The sequence below is a fragment of the Pristiophorus japonicus genome, chromosome 15 (genome assembly GCF_044704955.1).
Source record: "Pristiophorus japonicus isolate sPriJap1 chromosome 15, sPriJap1.hap1, whole genome shotgun sequence".
Lineage (NCBI taxonomy): Eukaryota > Metazoa > Chordata > Chondrichthyes > Pristiophoridae > Pristiophorus > Pristiophorus japonicus.
In genome coordinates, this window is record NC_091991.1 from 177770884 (window position 1) to 177794324 (window position 23441).

At 48.5% G+C, this 23441-nt stretch overlaps 2 protein-coding genes across 4 annotated transcripts in view; one reads left to right on the top strand and one right to left on the bottom strand.

Annotated features, from left to right (window-relative positions):
* The window catches only part of snx8a (sorting nexin 8a), a 41155-nt gene extending 22416 nt beyond the window's left edge, over positions 1-18739 (bottom strand). Inside the window, exons 1-7 of one of the 2 annotated variants that reach the window (XM_070901342.1) lie at positions 18675-18739; positions 17055-17115; positions 11744-11871; positions 7055-7184; positions 4627-4814; positions 1618-1735; positions 340-461 (exon numbers count right to left, since the gene is read on the bottom strand). In XM_070901342.1, coding sequence (XP_070757443.1) covers positions 340-461; positions 1618-1735; positions 4627-4814; positions 7055-7184; positions 11744-11871; positions 17055-17076 — 708 coding nt within the window. In that variant the 5' untranslated portion in view covers positions 17077-17115; positions 18675-18739. Of the gene's footprint in view, positions 1-339; positions 462-1617; positions 1736-4626; positions 4815-7054; positions 7185-11743; positions 11872-17054; positions 17307-18674 lie in introns of those variants that run through there. The other variant, XM_070901341.1, reaches the window with a different exon arrangement.
* Positions 18740-18750: 11 nt separating this feature from the next.
* Positions 18751-23441, top strand: part of iqce (IQ motif containing E) — a 53987-nt gene continuing 49296 nt past the window's right edge. For both annotated transcript variants that reach the window (XM_070901343.1, XM_070901344.1), the window contains exons 1-3: positions 18751-18887; positions 21263-21310; positions 23047-23089. In XM_070901343.1, coding sequence (XP_070757444.1) covers positions 18852-18887; positions 21263-21310; positions 23047-23089 — 127 coding nt within the window. In that variant the 5' untranslated portion in view covers positions 18751-18851. The remainder of the gene's footprint in view (positions 18888-21262; positions 21311-23046; positions 23090-23441) is intronic.

Here is a 23441-nt window from a genome sequence, read left to right on the forward strand (position 1 = left end):
GGCGGGCCGTTATAAAGAGAGAGAAGCATCAGTGACACGGTGAGGATTCCCCGAGCGGGATATTCCTGGTCTGTCCTCGTGTCTCCCCCCCCCCACCCACCGGTAGTGTGCAGCTTTGCATTTGCTCAACACCTCCCAAGAACAGCTGAGCTGGTATCAGAGACTCAGCGGGGGGGGGGGGATTATTCCTGCATCCCTTCACCAGTCTGTACTGTACTGCACATTGCTCCGGATAGGGACTGCTGCTCACTGCTCCAGCCAGACACTTTCAAGAAACCTCCGCACCTACGAGAAATAGCGAATAGGCCAACGCACAACTTCGCTCTGCTCAATACTCACAGGGCCACTGAAGCACAGGAAGATCTGCAGAAGCTCATCTTCGGAGAAGAAGGGGTGACGAGCCACCAGGTTAACAAAACGTTTCAGAGCTCGTCGCCGAGACTCGATAAACTCACGGTCAACTGGGGTGGGGGGGGGGGGGGGGGAAGAAGAGAGAATTCAAAACAGTTCAACACGCTCAAGGCACAGTAAACAATGCAAAGCAGCCACGTTACGTTACTGAAAACTCCAGGCTTTAAGTTTGTTTTTAAACTCTCCTACAAAGCAGCACGCGGTGAACCTGAATGCAAAGTGTTTGCGACAGGACTGGTGACCTTGAACGCAGCCACGGTTCTGCGCCCACGACTCCCCAGCTCCATTGCCCCAGCTGTGGGCCAGGAGACATTAAGAAATAGGTGCAGGAGTAGGCCATACGGCCCCTCGAGCCTGCTCCGCCTGATCTGATCATGGAGTCAGCTCCACTTCCCCGCCCGCTCCCCATAACCCCTCATCGTTTAAGAAACTATTTCTGTCTTAAATTTATTCCATGTCCCAGCTTCCACAGCTCTCTAAGGCAGCGAATTCCACAGATTTACAACCCTCAGAAGAAATTTCTCCTCTTCTGTTTAAAACGAGCGGCCCCTTATTCTAAGATCGTGCCCTCTAGTTCTAGACTCCATTAGACGCAACGCTTCTTGGTAAAAGAGGAAGGAGGAGCAGGAACAGAAATTCAAGGACATTGACACAACGTTCCATGGAGCCATTTGCTCAACGCCAACAAGCACATGTGCAGGGCATCAGTATAAAACTTTGCTCAACCATAAGAACATAATTAGGAGCAGGAGTAGACCATACGATGAGATCATGGCTGATCTTCTACCTCAACTCCACCTTCCCACCCGATCCCCATATCCCTCGATTCCCTTAGTGAGCAGAAATCTTATCGATCGCATTCTTGAATATACTCAACGACTGAGCATCCACAGCCCTCTGGGATTATGCTGTTGCTACTTAGCCTTAAAATGCAAATTTAGTGAAATATTACACTCCATTCAGACCCCTCCCCCCAAAAGAAAAAAAAAGGTAAACAAACAGATCAGCTTCAACTACCTCAAGCAGAGGGCAGTAACCAAGTGCAATCAGGGAGGCAGCGGAAGTTACCTATGAATGAAACTGATAGGAGGCAGGAAAAGACCAGTTGGACCACCAGGCCTGTTCCCCACACACCATGTCTAGATACTTGTGGGCAGGCTCCTAGTTTCACGGTTACATTACCACTTCATCACACCAAACTTTTACCTCTCAGCATCCTCTTTGGTGGCAGTGCCGGCACCATCCGATATGGGAACCGCTGGAGCAGCACCTCGTGAAACACCACAAAATCATTGTATCTTCGGTAAACCGATGACTTGAATCGCTGAAAGGAAAGCGCAGCGAGAGATTAGGATTTTCTTCTATTCCTCACCCCAACCTCTCCTTAAAAAAGGTGACAAACTACACACTGGGGTACAATTGCACCACTCTCTCAGTGCCAGTCCAGCGAGTGCTAGGCGGCTATTTGACTGCAAGGTGCGGCGTATTGTTATGGCCAAGTCAGTTCTTCCTCTCATCTGACGTCCAATTGCCAACAGGTGCAGGCCATTCAGCCCTTCGAGCCTCTTCCGCCATTCTATTCGGTCATGGCCACTCTACCTCAAACTCCCATTTACCCGCCTTTGACCCACTAAGTTGTGGGTTCAAGTCCCCCTTCGGAGACTTGATCACAAAATCCATGCCAACACTTCCAGCGCAGTGCTGAGAGAGTGCTGCACTGTCGGAGGTGCTGTCTTCGGATGAGGCGTTAAACTGAGGTCGTTCCCCCGCCACACCTCCCCCCACCTTCCCGATGTCCTGGCCAATATTTATCGCTCATTCAACATCACTTAAAAACAGACGACCTGGCCATTTATCTCATTGCTTTTGTGGGAGCAAGCTGTGTGCAAATTGGCAGCCGCGTTTCCAACATCACACCACCAACTACACTTCAAAAGTACTTAATTGGCTGTAAAGTGATTTGGGGCGTCCAAAGGTTGTAAAAGGCGCTATAGAAATGCAAGTCCTTGCTTTCTTTTCCTGCCTTAAGAAGGAAATACAATAAACACACCACAGAATCACACATCAAATAAAAAAAAAGAGGGGTTGCACTAGGACACCGAGCGATGCGACCAGCTTACTGACAACCACCACAGGCAAAGCAGAGACTTAAAACAGTGACAGCAAGGTGAAGGGTCAAGGTTCATATTGCAGAGAACCACCCAGGTTAAAATGGAGAGAGAAAAGACAAAATAAATCAAGAGACAGCGGTTCAGCGACACCAAGCTTCGGCTTTTAAAATATGCATTTATATTGCGCATTTAATGCAGTATAACGTCCCACGGTGCTTCACAGGAGCGCAGACAAAATTTGACATCATGCCACACAAGATTAAGACAAGTGACCAAAAGGTTGGTCAAAGCAGTAAGTTTTAAGCAGCCATCTTAAAAGGAGGGGATAGAGAGGTGGCAACATTCAGGTAGGGAATCCTAGAAGTTAACTGCACAGGAGGAGGCCATTTCGGCCCATCGTGTCCATGCCGGCCAACAAGAGCTATCCAGCCTAATCCCACTTTCCAGCTCGAGGTCCATAACCCTGCAGGTTACAGCACTTCAAGTGCACATCCAAGTACTTTTTAAAATGTGGTGAGGGTTCCAGACCCCCACCACCCTCTGCGTGAAGAAATTTCCCCTCAAATCCCCTCTAAATCTTCTACCAATTACTTTAAATTTATGCTCCCTGGTTGTTGACCCCTCTGCGAAGGGAAATAGGCCCTTTCTATCCACTATATCCAGGCCCCTCATAATTTTAGACACCTCAATGGAGGTCTCCCCTCAGCCTCCTCTGTTCCAATGAAAACAAATCCAGCCTATCTAATCTGTCCTCATAGCTTAGATTCTCCACTCCCGGCAACATCCTCGTAAATCTTGTTATGTATGTAATAACTCAATAGACTGAACACTAAACCAACAGAGGTGTAAACCTGGCTCTGCTTTCTTAGGGCTTTATTACCTGATGGCTTGCCCTTTATAACTGAGCCGCACACACGTGCGTACAGCCCAATGACCTCCGACAGTGGAGCCACCTGCTGGCTCGTAACTCCAAACATACATACATGACAAATCTCCTTTGTACTCTCTCCAGTGCAATCACGACCTTCCTGTAAGGCGGTGACCAGAACTACACGCAGAACTCCAGCTGTGGCCTAACCAGTGTTTTTATACAGTTCAAGCTCTTGTATTCTATGCCCCAGCTAATAAAGGCAACTATTCCATATGACTTCTTAACCACCTTATTTACCTGGCTTGCTACTTTCAGGGATCTGTGGACATGCACCCCAGGGTCACTTTGTTCCTCTGCACTTCTCAGTATCCTACCACTTAATGTGTATTCCCTTCCCTTGTTAGCCCTCCCAAAATGCATTACCTCACACTTTTCTGGATTAAATTCCATTTGCCACTGTTCTGCCCACCTGACCAGTTGATTGATATCTTCGTGCAGTCCGCAGCTTTCTTCTTCATTATCAACCACACAGCCGGTTTTAGTATCATCTGCAAACTTCTTGATCACACCCCCTATATTCAAGTCTGGATCATAAATGTGCATCACAAAAAACAAGAGACCTAGTATTGAGCCCTGCGGAACCCCACTGGAAACATCCTTCCAGTCGCAAAAACACCCGTCAACCATTACCCTTTGCTTCCTGCCTCTAGAATTCCAGAGCTTGGGGCAGAGACCAACGCTCCCCGTCAGCTGCATTTTGTTCTGCGCAGTCCGTTTCTTTTAGTGCGCTGCCCCTTTAAATTTCTGCGCATGCGCAGTGTTTACAATGGGGGGGGGGGGGGGGGAAGAGCCGGTGAGCGGCCCACGTGGGATCTTTCCTATTGTCGCGCGGCTGCGCAGCTTCGAGGGAACGTCAGAGTGGATGAATGAAGGCACGGCCGCCAATGGTGGGACGAAGGAAGGGGTGGGAGGGAGAGGTCGCACAAGAAGCCCGTGATCTCGGAGGGATTTGGACTGGAGGAGGTTGCAGCGATCGGGAGCGACAAGGCCACAGAGGGATTTGAACACACGAACGACAATTTTAAAAAAATCGAGGAGTTGGTGGACCGGGGCCCCCAAGCACAGGGGTGGGCGGAGGGTGAAGCTCGAAGATCGCTGGATGGAAAGATCAAGGACATTCCAGGACACTAATAGCCGACCAACGACGGCTCAAACCCTTCCAGCCGAACTCACCTGGCTGGAAACTTCATATTCCACGTGTTTCAGGAACAGACCCTTCTTCTCCGGAATGAGTTCCACTTGCACCGTGTCGATATGCAGCAGTTCTTGTAGGGTCCGTGACAGGAGGATGGGATTCTCCGGAGGTTGCATCCGTATCGACTCCAGCTCACCCGGGTCACCCAGCTGAGGCTTCGGATATTCTTAGGAGGAAGTAGATTGTTATTTTTTTAAAATAGCACAAGGAAAGCCGATCGCCCCCTCCGGTACCTGCACTTGCATCCTCCCTGCAGTCACTGTAGGCTTAGACCCTTTGTACGGGTTCCTATAGCCTCCTGGTCTCGCATAGCATGCAATAGATAAAAGACCATTCACTCCCATCCGAGGCTGCGTTTCTCGGCATTTATCATGTACTGTAAACTTATTGTCCCTCTGCCCAGGTTTACTCCAACTGAAGGTGCCGACACATGTTGGGCGCAATTGTTCAAGTGGCATCAGCTCTCTAGGCACCTCAGCCTCGGTCTGCAGGGCTATGCGACTGCAGAGGGCATCACTGTAGAGCTCGATGCTGCCCTCATCCAGAGACACACACACACACACACACACACACGGATCACAGGTCAGTAATCGCCAGGCTGACGTTACCCGAGTCCAGGGGTGCGGAGGTTAAGTGTAGCCACGGCCCCTGCAAACCAGAGCCCCAGCTGGAATCAGCACACTTGTGCCCTGCATGACTTAGGACCAGAGCAGCAAACAACAACTTGTATTTATGTAGCGCCTTTAATGTAGTGAAACATCCCAAGGCGCTTCACAGGAGCATTATGCACTAAATATTTGACATCGAGCCATGCAAGTAGAAATTAGGGCAGGTTGGTCAAAGAGGTAGGTTTTAAGGAGCGTCTTGAAGCAGGAAAGAGGTGGAGAGGTTTAGGCTGAGAATTCTGGAGCTTAGGCTAAGGCAACAGAAGGCACAGCCACCAATGGTTGAGTGATTATAATCAGGATGCTCAAGAGGGCAGAATTAGAGGAGCGTAGACATCTCAGGAGGTTGTGGGGCTGGAGGAGATTAGAGAGAGAGAGAGAGAGAGAGAGAGAGAGAGAGAGAGAGAGTGGTGAGGCTATGAAGGGATTTGAAAATAAGAATGAGAATTTTGAAATCGAGGCGTTGCTTAACCGGAAGCCAATGTAGGTCAGCGAGCACAGGGGTGATGGGTGAGTGGGACTTGGTGTGAGTTAGGACACAGGCAGCCGAGTTTTAGATCACCTCTCGTTTACGTAGGGTAGAATGTGGGAGGACAGCCAGGAGTGCATTGAAATAGTCAAGTCTAGAGGTAACAAAGGCAGGGGATGAGGGTTTCAATAGATGAGCTGAGGCAAAGGTGGAGACGGGCGAAGTTAGAGAGGTGGAAATAGGCGGTCTTAGTTATGCTGCAGATATGTGGTCGAAAGTTCATTTCAGGGTCAAATATGACACCAAGGTTGCGAACTGTCTGATTCAGCTTCAGACAGAAGTTGGGGAGAGGGATGGAGTCAGTGTCTAAGGAACAGAGTTTGTGGCGGGGACCAAAAACAATGGCTTCGGTCTTCCCAATATTTAACTGGAGAACATTTTTGCTCTTCCAGAACTGGAAGTCGGACAAGCAGTCTGACACGTCTTCATTCACCGATCCAACATGGACCAGAGGACTGGATATTTATTTAGCATCACCAAACGGAGCAGCAGTCACATAACCAATACGCTCGTCTTGCACCCAATGCCCGTAGCACAGGCGGATCAGCGTACTGGTTTTACACCGAGTGTACGCAGCTCGTACGGTCTGTAGCTGGAAGGTACACAGAATGGAATCGTACAGCACAGGAGGGGGCCATTCATCCCATCGTGCCTGTGCTGGCTCTTCAAAAGAGTGATCCAATTAGTTCCACTCTGCCGTGCCGTGCCGTGCCCTGCCCCTCACCCCTCACCTCTCCTTTTAATGTTACAAAACCTTTTCAGAAACTTGCAAGGAGTAGGGATTGATGCCAGAAGGGGCAAGCAGAAAGTTTGCTTCACACTGAAATTCCCAGCTGCACTGTTGCAAGATGAGACATGGTGGTCACCACCAGGATGCCCTCCCCTCCCTCACTCCCTCCCTCCCTCCGTCCGTCCCTCCCTCGTGGCTGGTGAAGAACAGCATTGGCGGTTACTTGGATAGCAGACCAGTGAGTCCCGTCCTCTGCAGGAAGTGCATGGTCCAGAACCCTCACCACACGGGACTGCAGCAGCCCACCACCACCAACACCTTCTCGGGCAACTGAGGGACGGGCAATAAATGCTGGCCTTGCCAGCAATGCCCACATCCCCAGAATGATGTTTTATTTTTTAAATATTGGAAACGTCTCGCGCACAACTTTGCACTCTGGGTGACCCGTCTCGGAGGGAACCACTGGGGAAAGGTCGGCATACCTTGCATGACGTTCTCCAACAGTTTGGCTGAAGGCGGTTTCCCCTGCTGAGCCAGAGCGATCAGCACCAGAGCTCTGTACAGAGCCGACTTTGTGATGGGTTCCTCCTTGGATTCTACGATCTCAGCAATCTGGAACCATAAGCACGTACAAGCCGTCACTCACTGTGGAATACAGGTGGTCAATATGGGATCGAATTAATTCACCTCATCCACAATACACCCACCACTTCCCACATCCGCCACTGACAAAGAAAACACTCGTTAAATGAAACAGCAAAATTTGCGTGCGCGCTAGAATTTTTTCTGGGATGGCTGGGGGGGGGTGGGTGAAAGAGGGCAAGTAAATCTCTTGCTCACTCAGTCAAGGCATCAATGCTGGGGGCTGGAACTCTTCCAATTTTTGGCACCGAATGCCAACAAAATCTCCCATGGTCAGGTCAAGCCAGAACTGTTTGTGGGAGCTTGCTGTGTGCAAACTGGGCGTCACGTGTCCAACATGACAACAGTGCCTACACTCAAAAAAGTATTTCATTAATTGTAAAGCGCTGAGGTGGTGAAAGGTGCTATATAAATGCAAACCCTTTCTTTTTTCCTCCCTGGTTCCATGCCAGCATTTTACAGATTCCCTTTAAATACGCAACGCGGACCTCCGGACAGACCAGCCAGTCCTTCCAGCGAGCAGCTGCGATACAGAACAGGAATATCCCAGGTATGTGCGGAGTCAGACAATCCCCATCAGCTCCTCATTGAAGAAAATAAAGACTCGCGTTTATACAGCGCCTTTCATGACCTCAGGATGTCCCAAAGCACTTTACAGCCGAAGAGCTACTTTTTGAAGTGTAGTCGCTGTTGTAATGTAGGAAATGTTGTTACATTCCAATGCGCTGAACACTTGGATAAACAAAAAGGATCCTGGAGAGAGAGAGAACTACTGCCACAGGAAGAGGGAACTGGAGACTCTTCCCCTTTTACTTTTAACCTCACGGACATGGTGTGAGGCAAGATTCAAACACTCGAGAAAATACTAGAACATCTGAAGTATTCTTATTGTGCACTATAGCGCCAATAGCAATAATTACAGGGTTTATATAAGGAAAGATGGCCCACGTCAATTTGCGTACAGCAAGCTCCCACAAACAGCAATGTGATCAATGACCAGATTATGTGTGTTTTTTTTAAAAAAGCGATGCTAATTTGAGGGATAAATATACTGAGGATAACTCCCCTGCTCTTCTTCAAAATAGAGCCATGGGATATTTTACATCCACCCGAGGGCAGATGGTTGAACTGCCTATTTCCACCTCTAACATTGCCTGTCTACGCTCCTGCCTCAGCTCATTTGCTGCTGAAACCCTTACCTCTAGACTTGACAATTTCAACGCACTCCTGGCTGGCCTCCCACATTTTACCCTACGTAAACTGGAGGTCATCATATGTAGTTCGGTGTCAAATTTAATTTTTTTGTCCTAGAACACTTTACGTTTTACTACATTGGAGGAGCTATATAAATACAAGTTGTTGTTGTCTCATTCGAAATAGCAGTGAAACTAGCTTCGGTGCTCTGGGGGGTGGAAGAGAGGAGCGATGGGAGGGAAGCCAAATGGGGCAACAAGCAAGAAGTGAACTGCATTGAGAGGAGAGAGGAGGGAGGAGAAAAGTTACACAAATTGGAATTCTCTATTGCAGAAAGTGGTTGAGGCCAGTTCATTAGATATATTCAAAAGGAGTTAGATGTGGCCCTTACAGCCAAAGGGATCAAGGGGTATGGAGAGAAAGCAGGAAAGGGGTACTGAGGTTGAATGATCAGCCATGATCTTATTGAATGGCGGTGCAGGCTTGAAAGACCGAATGGCCTACTCCTGCATCTAATTTCTATGTTTTATGTTGTATTCCTTAGAATTTAAATGGTTAAGGGGTGATCTGATCGAAGTTTTCAGGATATTAAGGGGAACAGATAGGGTAGATAGAGAGAAACTATCTCTGCTGGTTGGAGATTCTAGGACCAGGGGACACAGTCTAAAAATTAAAGCCAGACCTTTCAGGAGTGGAATTAGGAAACATTCCGACACACAAAGGGCGGTAGAAGTTTGGAACTCTCCTCCACAAAGGGCAATTGATGCCACATCAATTGCCATTTTTAAATCGGAGATTTATAGCTTTCCGTTAACCAAAGGTATTAAAGGGATATGGGCCAAAGGTGGGTATCTGGAGTTGGGTTGCAGATCAGCCATGATCTCATTGAATGGCGGAACAGGCTCAAGGGTCTGAATGGCCTCCTCCTGTTCCTATATTCCTCAATGTTGCTAAGAGAAAGTCAATGCCATGGTTTACTTACAATCACCTCTCCAGCTCTAAACAATGGTCAGTGAGTGTTAGAGTGTTATCTTTAAATGGTTTCTCCCCCACCCGCTCCCCCCCCCCCCCCCAGCCCACTAACAGCAGTGCCAGGGGAGTTAGTTAACAATACTGACTCAGTCCATAGGTCACTGGCCAATATTTTACACCCCAGGACTGGGAGTTAACCAGTCCGATCTACAATCCTGTTAAACTCAGCCTTGGTCATAGCAAAGCAATCAGATAAGCAGGAAATCACCAAGACGTGCACACTGACAGGGGGGAGGGGGGAAAGGTAATTACACAAGTTGAATTTCTCCATACAGCGCATCCGAACAGTTAGTAGATTCATGACAAAGCAGCAACGTAAAACCAGCAGAACTCCTTTTGTCATGCGTAACGACGATACACCACAGAGACGACCATTTGGCCCATCGCACCGTGCCGGCTCTTTGAGAAAACTATGAATTAGTCCCACTCCTCCCCTGCCCTTGCCTCATCGCCCCGCAAATTCTTCCCCCTTGAAGTGTTCATCCAATTCCCTATCGAAAGTCATTATTAAAATCTCCTTCCACTACCCTTTCAGGGAGTGCATTCCAGATCATAATAACTCACTGCGTAAAAATACTCCCTTCGCATTTTTTTTTTTAAAAAAAGGGGGCAGCTACCACCAACTTTTGTTTCCCAATTATTGCACAGTATTGTGTGCCGAGACTAAGCAGCATCCATACTCACGCACGGTTCCCACTAGCCGCATCATTTTCCTCAAAATCAACTTAACACTTAGCAACAGCTGTGGGTCAATGGGTAGCACTCGCGCCTCGGAAATCAGAAGGTTGTGGGTTCAAGCCCCACTCTAGGACGAGAGCAGATCATCTCGGCTGTCACTTAGTGCACTACTGAGGGAGTGCTGCACTGTCGGAGGTGCCGTTTCAGAAGGAAGGTTAAACTGTCTGCCTATTACCCAACGACTGGAGCTACAAGGGTTAAATTATGAGGACAGGTTGCATAGACAAAGATTGTATTCGCTTGAGAATAGAAGATTACAGGGTGCTCGAATTGAGGTGTTTAAGATGAGTAAAGGATTTGATTGGATAGATAGAATCCATTTCCTCTGGAGTCCAGAACACGGGGTCATAACCTTAAAATTAGTGCTGGGCCATTCAAGAGTGATGTCGGAAAGCACTTCTTTACACAAAGGGTAGTGGAAATCTGGAATTCTTTCTCCCACCACCCCCCCCCCCCTCCCCCAAAAAAGGTTGTTGAGGGGAGGGGAGGGGAGGGGAGGGGAGGGGAGGGGAGGGGAGGGGAGGGGAGGGGAGGGGGGATCGATTGGAAAGGTCAAGAATGAGATTGCCATGATCTTATTGAATGGCGGAGCAGGCTTGAGGGGCCAAATGGCCTACTCCTACTTCTTATGTTATGTTCCTTATATTAAGGGTTACAGAAGCAAAGCGGGTAAATGGAGTCAAGATACAGATCAGCCACAATCTCGTTGAATGACAGAATAGGTTCAAGTGGTTGAATGGCTCACTCCCGTTCCTACAGGTAAAACCCATTCACCGTCCCACATTCACAGGAGTCTACCAAAATGGTGGAACTGAGAGATTTCCCCTCGACACAGACCCAAGTCTCCTGGAGTAAACCCCACCGGCTTTGGAGAGCAGCAGCACACCACGTAGCCAAAGAAAAGCAGCTGTCCTTCCTTGGGTGCCAACTCAAGCCTCTTCATGACCGATGAGGACAACCCACTGTCAGTGGCGGGACTTGGTGCCAGGCAGAGAGATGCGGAAAGAACAAAATGCCACTGATGTGATCTTGATTAAATGTAGGAGACAATATTTATTGCCCAGTATCTATCCAGCACTCCCAGCAAACCGTTATTTTATAAACTTTCTAAAGTGCCAACAAAGAGAGAACTCCATTGAGTGAGGGGAGAAAAGTTGGAAAGATAAAGTCAACCATTTACTTGCAATCACCTCTATAGTTCGAAACAATGGCCAGTGTTATCTTCAAATGGTTTCCATTCGGCAAATTCTTCATTAAATATTTATTGAGCTCCCCCGCACCCCTCCAGGAAAAGCAGTGCCAGGTGAGATGTACAAAAATACTGACTCAGTCCATAAGTCAATATTTTACACTCTAGTACTGTGGGTTAACCAGTCTGATCTAGATGCTAGACTGCAATTCATCCCCCAGTGTCCATTATACAATGTGTTTAAACCACCACCCCACCAAGTCAAATAGTTTCCAACCTCAAACAATTACAGGTATCCATTAACCTGCTTTCTATCCAATATCCTCCACATTCAAACACCCCACCGTGTGTTGTGGCTGGGGAGTTGCTGCATTACCTGGTTCTGTACAACGGGCGGCAGCTCAGTCCTGTTCAACAGTTTGTGAAAGACACCTCTCCGCACTCTGTTCTCCTGTTTACAGCAAATAGCTTCATATACCTCTCGGTAATAGGGAGGCACATCACCTACCGCAAGAAAAAGAATCAGTGTTCAAAGAAAGCCTTTCATGACTACAAATCGTCCCAAAACACTTTTGAAGTATAGTCACTGCTGTAACGTAGGAAACGTGGCAGCTGATTTCCACCCATAAGGACCCACAAACAGCAATGAGATTACAATAAATAACTCTTGATTATATTCAAAACAGATGGATAGATTTTTGGACTCTGGGGGAGTTGAGGGATATGGGGACTGGGCGGGAAAGTGGAGTTGAGGTAGAAGATCAGCCATGATCTCATTGAATCCAGGGGCCATGGAAGGAGCAGCGTGCAGGCCCCAGGAACGGCATGGAGTCCTCGGGAGCAGCACGAGCTGGTGCAGGAGGGCGATGGCAGCAAAGAGTTACGTCATCAGCGTCCAGGTCGGTGATTGGAGTGTGGGCAGACACAGCAGGAGTGGTGAGGTCGGGGCGAAGGAGCAGCGAGGGACTGTAGAGAGATGTGATAGGGGTCCAGGAGAGGTGCGAGTTCGGGGCCAGGGGCAGCACAGGCCAGCCCACATTGCGATATGTGTGCGCACTAGGTCTGTGCAGCAGAGCTGGTCTCCAGTTCGTCTTGGATAACCCTTGCCACTGGACCAAGACCTAGCTCTGTCAAGCCCGTGTGGTGGCTGGTGTACAACGGTCACCACACTTTAAAAAAATCCACGCACAGGCATTTTCCACCCTTCAGGATGTAGTTCGGGACCTGGAATATTAGGTCCTTCATTGAAACATCAGTGAACTCATCCTTTTTTGGCGTGGAAGCAAGTCATCCTTGTTTCAAGGGACTACCTATGATGATGAGATAACCAGTTTTAGTGATGTTGGTTAAGGGATAAAGGTTGGCCAAACACCAGGGAGATCTCCCCTGCTCTTCTTCGATACAGTGCCATTTTCAGAGAACACTGAGGCTCCGATAGTGCAGCACTAGAAGATTGTGGGAGTTCAAGTTCCACTCCAGGGGCTTGAGCACATAATCTCAGCTGACACTCCAGAGCTGTGCTGAGGGAGCGCTGCACTGTCGGAGTGGTCATCTTTCGGCTGTGACATTAAACTGAGGCCCCGCCTGCTAGCATGCATGGTGAGAAAGAAACAAGGCACAAAAAATTCTTGTACCAATTCAGCACACTGTGCAATCACATTACCGGGCTTATTCTATGGTCATTACATGCTGTATAAAACACTTGCAGGACTGTGACATGTCAAATGTACATTAAGTGCAGGATTAAGTCTTTATGCAAAAGACTGAAATCTGACCCTTTGTACTTCAATTTGGTTTACAAAAACAGTAATAAAAATTGCCACAGAAGCAATTTCAATAATTCTAGCCATCAGCAGCCAGAGATGTCAGACTGATTTAGCGTTTTGCAATAAGGTTCAAGTACAAAGCAAAGGAGATACTTTTATGGCCACACTGTCTGAGGAAAGATTACCGAATTGCGCATTTTTTCAGGGCAGGCAAACAATCTCTATGTAGAATTCTCATCCTCGTGTTCAACTCCCTCCAAAGGCATTGCCTCGTCCCTCCCTATCTCTAACTTTCTTCAGCCCCACAAACCTCTCAGAATTCTGTGTTCCTCCAATTCTGGCCTCTTGTGCACCCCACACCGCCAATCGTGCCTTCAGCTGTCTAGGCCTCAAGCTCTGGAATTCCCTCCCTAAACCTCTCCGCCTCTCTCTCCCCAAGAGGCTGCTCAAAACCTATCTGACCAAGCGTTTGGTCACCTGTCCGAATATCTCCCCATGTGGCTCAGTGTCAATTCTTATCTGATGACGCTCCTGTGAAGCGCCTTGGGACGTTAAAAGGAGCTATATAAAACGCAAGTTATTGTTGTAGCTGATGCTCTTAAATACGCAAAATAAAACAGGGGGCTTCCCCTTATTCCTTCCCATTTCACCACCAGCTGAGCCACAGACTAGGAAGGACATGGGTTCAATCCTCATGCGATCAGGTAACTCAACACAGCGAGAGGGGCACCAACTGGGGGCTGGACAAGGGCAAATCTCCCAGTGGGTATCCAGTGGCCCTTGCAGGAAAGTGCACACAGCTGGGTGTCAGGTGAAGACAGAACCAGGGATCAGATAAGCTCTCTGTCCATTCATTCTCTAAACTCACACAGGAACAGCGAACTGCACAAGGTACTGTAGGCTGGATGGTGCTGGGGATCGATTATGTAAATTGGGGATGTTCTCACTGGCAGAAAAGGTTTGGAGGTGTTACGCTAAAAAGGGATTGAATAATTTTGACCACGACAATCGGTTTCACCTTGTCCAGAACAATGGAACCAGAGGATACGGCCTGCACTTGCTGGGGGGTAAATTCAAAACTCGTCTCCAGAAACAATATCTCAGTGAGCGAGTGGTCAATCTATGGAACAGGCTCCCTCGGGAGACGGTGGAAGCAGTTTGTGTTGATCCATTCAAATGCAAAATGCAAATTTCTCTCAGAAAATAACATTTTGGAACACAGTACAAGTAATTTCAGACATGACGTGTGGCGAGTGTAGCAGGCTTGGGAGGAACAGGTGATTTTGGCCCTCTGGTTCCCAAAAATTCCCCACCCACTGGGGGTTTTCCTCACCTCGTGTCTGGGTCTGTTGTAGACTCATTGATTGCTACATTTAGTCAACAGCTCCATTATTGTTATATCACGTGACTGCCAGGATGGTGGAAGGGGAACTAGGTGGACCTCGGAGGACCACGTACTTATACCCCAGCCCGTGTCAACACCTTCAAGGCAGAAGGAAGAAGGGGGAGGGAGAGCAGCTGTGACATCGCAATGCACAGCATTAATCCGAGACATGCCATGCAATAGTGAAACCAGCTCTTCAGAATATTCCTTATACAGACACAAGGAAATACAGACACAAGGAAATACTAAACCACCCCTTTAATTTATATAAAAAGGTGCTAAACAAATGATTCCTTACCAACCACACTGCCACAATGAATATAGCCAAAATAATCTTTTTTTTTGCCATAACTACAGTTTTTTTTGGCATTAGTTACAGCATCACTCTGTACAACAGTGCATTAGTTACAGCATCACTCCATGCAACAGTTTCATGGTAGTCACCTGCAGATTAAACAAGACTGAATTCCCGAAGTGTGATGGAAGTGTAGTCAATGGGCTTGCACAGATGATAAACTGAATATAGAGATACATCATAACATAGCAAAACATCCCAAAGGACGGGAAGGGGAGGAAGAGGAGACAAGACATGAATCACAATACTTGTACCTAACTTTTAAGCATCAACAATTATCAGACTTCACTCCCTTTTAAACAAGGGAAGAAAAATTAACTTGCTTTTTAGAGTAAAGGAGGAAAGAATGCAATAGGACAGGAGATGTAACAGTGTTCAGAGTGACAGCAGATGTCGCACTCTCACCTCGGAGTCAGGGAGTTGTGGGTTCACCGGACTTGAGCACATAAATCCAGGCTGACACTCCAGTGTAGAACTGAGGGAGTGCTGCACTGGCAGAGGGGCTGTGTTCTGGATGAGACATTAAACTGAGGGGAGTCCCATCTGTCTGTTCAGTTGGATGGAGGGAGGGAGCAAGGAGTTCTACCTGGTGTCCAGGGCAATATTTATCCCTCAAACAACATCACTAAAACAGATTACCTGGTCTTTTTCTCAGTGTTGGTTGTGGGACCTTGCTGTGCGCAAACTGACTGCCACAAGTAATGGTTCACAAAAGTTAATGCATTGGTCATGTGGTGGTTTGGGAGATGAAATACAAAACAAAGACAAGCTTTCCAGCATGGGGAATGGGGAATGGGGAGTGGGGGAGGAGGAAGTAAAATGCTGTTCATATTGTTGCGATAGGGAGAAAAAGTTATGAAATTAAAGGGGATTAGCTTGAAAGAGAATTGCTTAAAAGATGAATGGGTATATAAAACTAAGCGTGTATGACTGTGTAAAAGTGGAATGGTGTTTCCGACAATTCTGCACTAAGTTGTGTACAACTTTGTGTAAAAATGGCATATATGACAGTGCAGTGCCGAGGGAGTGCTGCACTGTTGGAGGTGAGATAGCGTCTTTCAGATGAGATGGCTGCTCTCTCAGGTGGATGTAAAAGATCCCGTGGCACTATTTCGAAGAGCAGGGGAGTTATCCCCGGTGTCCTGGCCAATATTTATCCCTCACTCAACATAACAAAAACAGATTATTTGGTCATTATCACATTACTGTTTGTGGGAGCTTGCTGTGCACAGATTGGCTGTCACGTTTCTCATATTACAGCAGTGACTACAGTCCAAAAGTACTTCATTGGCTGTAAAGCGTTTGGAGACGTCCGGTGGTCGTGAGAGGCGCTATATAAATGCAAGCCTTGCTTTATATCTGAACACGTCCCACACAACTCTTTTTGAGGAGTACAAATGAACATTAGATCGAGTGCCACACGTCCCACACAACTGTACACACTGCCCTGCAAGTGGGCAAAGTATGTAGCGATTGATTGCTATAATTAGTCACAACTCGATGTATCGCCACCAGGATGGTAGAAGACGAACTGGACGAACCTTCTCTGTCGCCGAGCAGTCCCTATGTTCCAACAATAGCGCTCCAACCCGTGTGATGGTGTACAGTCCACAGGTTATCGAAGCTGTTGCACAAGATGCAAAGTGCTCGGGAGCAAGTTTCCTAAAGAAGCCCTTCTCTCACCTCGGGGGGTTGCACGTAACTTTGTTGCCTTTTCAGCTCGGCGACTTTCTGCAGCCGCACAGACTGCCACGTTACTGGGAAGTCGGGTCAATGAGGGGTGGAGATGGGGGGGGGGGTGGGGGGGACTCCCGGTCCGCTGGGTTTTGGGGGGGGGGGGGGGGGGTGGTGAGAGAAGGTGAGGTGACCCTCGGTGTGGAGAGAGACAGACACCCTCCGGTGGGGTGGAGAAAGAGAGAGGGAGGGAAGAGAGAGGAGGTGGGGAGGAAGGGAAGGAGGAAGAGGAGAGGAGAGGAGAGCCCCTCGGGAGAAGTTGGATCTCCGACTAGAAGCCCGGCAGCTCCCGGGTATTTTCATTCATCCCACAACTCGGTGTAAAAGTGACTTCAGCCCCGGGACTGAGAGAAACATTTCAGCACAAAACCCACAACTTCACTCCTTGAAAGTTAGGGAGGAAACTAAAACTTTCCATCCCCTGAAGAACAAACTTTTCTCCTCTTACCTTCTTTAATCTCCGTCTCCATGTCTGAATCATGTGAGCTCGGAAGCTGCCATGTGATTTCCTCAATAATAAACAGAAGAAAAATAAATAAATAATTTTTGAAATTCTTCCCCTGCCCCCAAATATTATTAAAACTTATTTTAACTTCTTATAATGTTTTTCTTCGTACACGCCTCATTGTTTCAAGACTCTTCCTGTCAAATGTTACTTTTGCCTAACTTCCCTTCTCCCCTTTCACGATTTTGCCCACAAATATCGGTTCCACGGCGCATGCGCCTGCTACAGGTATCGCCTCCGATACCGATCGGGGCGAGGGCGATGAATCGATTGGCTCCGCGGGCCGACTGAACCCGGCGCGGAGTTGACATGATCATCGCGGGCACTCCACAGTTTTAATGCAACTTTATTGCGAGTCTTGCGTCTTTAAATTTCCAGTTTGCAGCAATCGTTTCAAACTTTCCAAATAAATTAATTTTATTAAATGTTCCATTATTTAAAAAACAATTAACTAAGATCCTAAAACAACCAATAACAATCCCAGAAAACTCTGTTAAAAAGGTCAGAGGCTGGGTATTTTGCAGGGAGTGTCTCACCTCCTGACTCCCCAAAGCCTTGCCACCATCTACAAGGCACAAGTCAGGCGTGTGATGGAATACTCTCCACTCTGGTGGATGAGTACAGCTCCAACAACACCTATTTAAACAGCCCCTATTTTAAAAAAAGGAGTCAGACAAAATACAGGAAACTATAGACCAGTTAACCTAACATCTGTGGTTGGGAAAATGTTGGAGTTCATTATTAAAGAAGCAGTAGCAGGACATTTGGTCCAGCCACCACCTGCACACAGTGGCTGCAGTGTGTACCATCTAGAACATAAGAAATAGGAACAGGAGTTGGCCATTTGGCCTCTCAAGCCTGCTCCGCCATTCAATAAGATTATGGTTGCTCTGATCTTGGCCTCAACTCCACTTTCCTGCCTGTTCCCCACAATCCTTGACTCCACTGTAGTTCAAAAATCGGTCTGTCTGTCTACAAAATACACTGCAGCAACTTGCCAAGGCTTCTTCGACAGCACCTCCCAAACCCGCGACCGCTACCACCTAGAAGGACGTGGGCAGCAGGTGCACAGGAACACCATAACCTGCAAGTTCCCCTCCAAATAACACACCATCCTGACTTGGAAATATATTGCCGTTCCTTCCGTAACAGCACTGTGGGAGTACTTTCACCACACGGACTGCAGCGGTTCTGGAAGGTGGCTCACCACCACCTTCTCAAGGGGCAATTAGGGTAATAATAAATGTTGGCCTTGCCAGCGACCCCCACATCCCAGGAAAAAATGAAAAAAAAGACACAGTCTGTCACTGAGGGACAGAATAGCATTGTTATGTTCCCAGCTGCATCATTTACAAGTGATGGGAGAAAGTTTTAGCTTTTTAACTCTTAGTGTTCAGGGATTGTCCTGTCCACCCATTTTCTCTCAGTTTTACATTGTCTCGGTTTCACATTGGTCCTCTCACTTCTACATATTGCCGAGTCAATTTTATATTTCTTGCTCGCTTCTTTATTTTATTCTCTTTATTGCAGTAATTCTCTCTCACACACTGCCACATCACTCACCTTGCCTCGCACACTCACTCACTCCGGGAAAGCTGTGTGTCGGCCAGCGGTGGGGTGCCACCCTCCTGTTGCTATAGCCCCGCCGTCAAACACCGGGAGCGGGAGCGATGCAGGATCAGGATCAGGGCCGCCGGCGGTGAAGAGCCGCCCCGGGCCCGGCCTCCCCGAGCTGCAGCGATGTCGCTGAGTGACGGCACCGAGGAGGATCTGGGGGTGAGGCGGCCTCGGGCTCAGTCACCGCGGGGGCGACCCGAATAAACAGCCCCCCCCCCCCCCAACTCCTTATACATCTCCCATCCCTCCAACACTCCCCCTCCCCCCCCCCCCACAACCCAACCCCTTGCACATCCCCCATCCCCTCACCCCCAGCCCCTTACACATCCCCCATCCCCTCACCCCCAACCACTTGCACATCCCCCATCCCCTCACCCCCAACCCCTTACACATCCCCCATCCCTCCAACACTCCCCCCCCCCAACCCAATCCTTTACACATCTCCCATCCCCTCACCCCCAGCCCCTTACACATCTCCCATCCCTCCAACACTCCCCCCACCCCCCCCCCCAACCCAACCCCTTGCACATCCCCCATCCCCTCACTCCCAGCCCCTTACACATCCCCCATCCCCTCACCCCCAGCCCCTTACACATCTCCCATCCCTCCAACACTCCCCCCACCCCCCACCCCCAACCCAACCCCTAGCACATCCCCTCACCCCCAGCCCCTTACACATCCCCCATCCCTCCAACACTCCCCCCCCCCCCCAACCCAACCCCTTACACATCTCCCATCCCCTCACCCCCATCCCCTTACACATCCTCATCCCCCATCCCCTCACCCCCAGCCCCTTACACATCCCCATCCCTCCAACACTTCCCCCCCCCCCAACCCAACCCCTTACACATCCCCCATCCCCTCATCCCCAACCCCTTACACATCCCCCATCCCCTCACCCCCAGCCCCTTACACATCTCCCATCCCTCCAACACTCCCCCCCCCCCCACCCAACCCAATCCTTTACACATCTCCCATCCCCTCACCCCCAACCCCTTACACATCCCCCATCCCCTCACCCCCAGCCCCTTACACATCCCTCATCCCCTCGCCCCCATCCCCTTACACATCTCCCATCCCTCCAACACTCACCCCCCCCCAACCCAATCCCTTACACATCTCCCATCCCCTCACCCCCAACCCCTTACACATCCCTCACCCCCAAACCCTTGCACATCCCCCATCCCCTCACCCCCAACCCCTTACACATCTCCCATCCCCTCACCCCCAACCCCTTACACATCCCCCATCCTCTCACCCCCAACCCCTTACACATCTCCCATCCCTCCAACACTCTCCCCCCCCCCCAACCCAACCCCTTACACATCTCCCATCCCTCCAAGCCCCCCATCCCAACCTCTCCCATCCCCCCCATCCCAACCTCTCCCATCCCCCCCCACCATCCTCATCACCCCAATCCACCCCTCCCCACCCCCACTCTATCCCACTCCTCCATCACTATCCCTATCCCTCCCACTATCCCTATCCCGCTCCCCTATCCCTCCCATTCTATCCCTATCCCACCCACTCTATCCAGCTCCCCTGTTCTCTCCCTTCTGCTGCCCATACATTAAGCTCAGATCAGGATCAGCGTCACCTCTGCTGCTTTATCTCAGTTACTGTTTGAAGCACAAGATTGATAAAAATATAAATTGTAATGTAACTTGATAATCTACTGTAGTTTGTTACTGAATTAAATGTGTCTATTGTTAATTGTGAATGCAGAGGTCATCACATGGCAACCAGCGACCAAAAAAAAGATATTTATCTGACGAGGTGTTATTCCACATCACACCACCGAATAAAATGGAGTGAAGATGGGATTGGATGGCACACTGTCCTTTTACCTCCACGACCTGGTTTAAATTCCAGGCCAGACTGATGTCTCCCGTGGCCACTGGCTGTAAGGGTTAAGTGTTAGAGACTCTCAACCAGTTTCCTTGTGGTGCCCACAGCACAAAACCCTCTCTGCTTTAGCCCCTTGTGCACTTCCCATTTGGTGCAATAAGGTGCTCTTCTGAGGTTAGAAAGAAAGACTTGCATTTCTACAGCACCCTTCCCAACCTCAGGATGCCCCAAAACAGTTTACAGCTAATCAAGTACTTTTGAAGTGTAGTCACTGTTGTAATGTAGGAAACATGGCAGCCAAATGCGCAGAGGATAGGGAAAGGGTTAGGGTGGGGAGTGAGCTCCTGTTCCTGGAAGTAGTGCAAAGGGAGAACTTCCCTGCTCTTCTTCGAAATAGTGCCATGGGATCTTCTACATCCACCTGAGAGGGCAGACGGGGCCTCGGTTTAACGTCTCTTCCGAAAGACGGCACCCCCGACAGTGCAGTGCTCCCTCAGCACTCCACTAGATGTGTCAGCTTAGATTATGTGCTCAAGTCACTGGAGTGGGAATTGAACCCATGACCTTCTGACTCAGGGAATAGTAAAACCCATATTGGAATATGACGAGGAAGGGGAGGGAGGGCTGCCTTCCAATGGGATGAAGTTGAATCCCAAGTCCAATGATGTTCTGTTTCTCTGTTTCAGGGAGAGGATGGACTATCCATCGTTACATACGAGTCTGATGTGGAAAAGGTAACGGTGCCCACCTTGTGATTTGTACATCTCCACGCAGTGACAGCTGCCCATTGCTCACCGAGATTGATACTACAGGGGAGGAACAGGCAAGAAAGTGGAGTTGAGGCCAAGATCAGATCAGATCAGCCATGATCTTATTGAATAGTGAAGCAGACTCGAGGGGCAATATGGCGCTCCTGCTCCTATTTCTTATGTTCTTATGATACTCTGCCCACAAACTCTCCTCTCCTGCCTTCACAGATATTGACAGACTCCTGGGAATATCCCACCAACATTGACACACTCTTAGGGTTCACTTGCAAATATTGACACACCTGGGAATCACCTGCAAATATTGACACACCTGGGAATCACCTGCAAATATTGACATACCCCTGGGAATCACCTGCAAATATTGACATACCCCTGGGAATCACCTGCAAATATTGACATACCCCTGGGAATCACCTACAAATATTGACATACTCCTGGGAATCACCTGCAAATATCGACACTCAGAATCACCTGCAAATATTGACATACCCCTGGGAATCACCTGCAAATATTGACATACTCCTGGGAATCACCTGCAAATATCGACACTTAGAATCACCTGCAAATATTGACACACTCCTGGGAATCACCTGCAAATATTGACACACTGCCTCTCTTTCCCATCCACCCGGCAAAGATGCTCCTTCTGAAAGACACTGTCAGTTGCTCAAAGGGAAACAATTTCTATTATTGCATAAAGGATTTTTCACTGGTACAGAACGACATAATTATCATGCTCATCAGCATCATAGGCAGTCCCTCGAAGCGAGGATGACTTGCTTCCACGCCAAAATGGGATGAGTTCACAGGTGTTTCAATGAAGGACCTAATATTCCAGATCTCGAACTACATCGTGAAGGGTGGAAGATGCCTGTGCTAGTCAGTCAATAAAATATGAAATGCAGGATTTTCAAGACAGTGGGTTTTCGGCTTGTGATATGTCAGGCCCCAGATGGACAGACGGCGGTGTGAAATCTAACGACACTGAATCGCATGGGATTGCCTCATTCTCCCCCACTCCAGGCCACAGTCTGAAGATCTGTGTTTTAACATGATCCACAGCAGCGGGTCAGCACTGAAAATAAGTGGGGAGGCTAGGCTGGTTTGAGCAGCTGATTGTAAATGTAATCGGGGAAACTACTGGAGAGTCTCCCTAAAGTTTCAAAAACCTCAAAGGGTACAAATCAGAATTTTACAAAAGGAAAGAAAGACTTGCATTTATCTCATGACCTCAGGCCATCCTAAAACCGTTTACAGTCAATGATGTACTTTTTGAAGTGTAGTCACTGTTGCGCGGCAGCCAATTTGCGCTCAGCAAGCTCCCACAAACAGCAATGTGATAATGCTCAGATAATCTATTTTAGTGATGTTGGTTGTGGGATAAATATCAACCAGGATACCGGGCAGAACTCCCCTGCTCTTCGAAATAGTGCAGTGGGATATTTTATGTCCACCTGAGAGATCAGATGGGGCCTCGGTTTGACGTCTCATCCGAAAGATGGCACCTCAGACAATGCAGCAATCCCTCAGCACTGCACTGGAGTGTCAGCCTAGATTTTGTGCTTAAGTCTCTGGAGTGGGGCTTGAACGCACATCCTGCTGACTCAGAGGTGAGTGTGCTGCCCACTGAGCCACAGCTAAATAACAAAGGGAAGTATTTAAAAGTTAATTTACTGACTCATTTTGTGTTCTATATTTAGAAACCCAAGAAGAAGAAATCGAATAAACCGCCCATGTCCCCAAGTGAGTAACAAGAATTCCAGTTCACAAGTCCAGCTGTTTTTATGTGCTATCTTTTTCCATCCAATTTTCTCCACTCTTGAAACCATTACTCTATATGCAGGTTGGGGCAGGAGTGGGGGAGAGAAAGTACTGGGGTAATGTCAACCTAATTGTCCAGGAGGGAAACCCACGGGATCAGGTGGAATACTTGTTTACCCCCTGCCCAATATTGATCTCCATGGATTTCAGGGTAAAACCCACAGGTTCATGGGTGAGATTGGGCAGTAAAGTGTGTGAAGGTTCTCTGGTATGGACGCCCCACAGCCCAAATGCTGGCTTTTCTGTTTGTGATTTTGCTCGTATTCCATGTAAA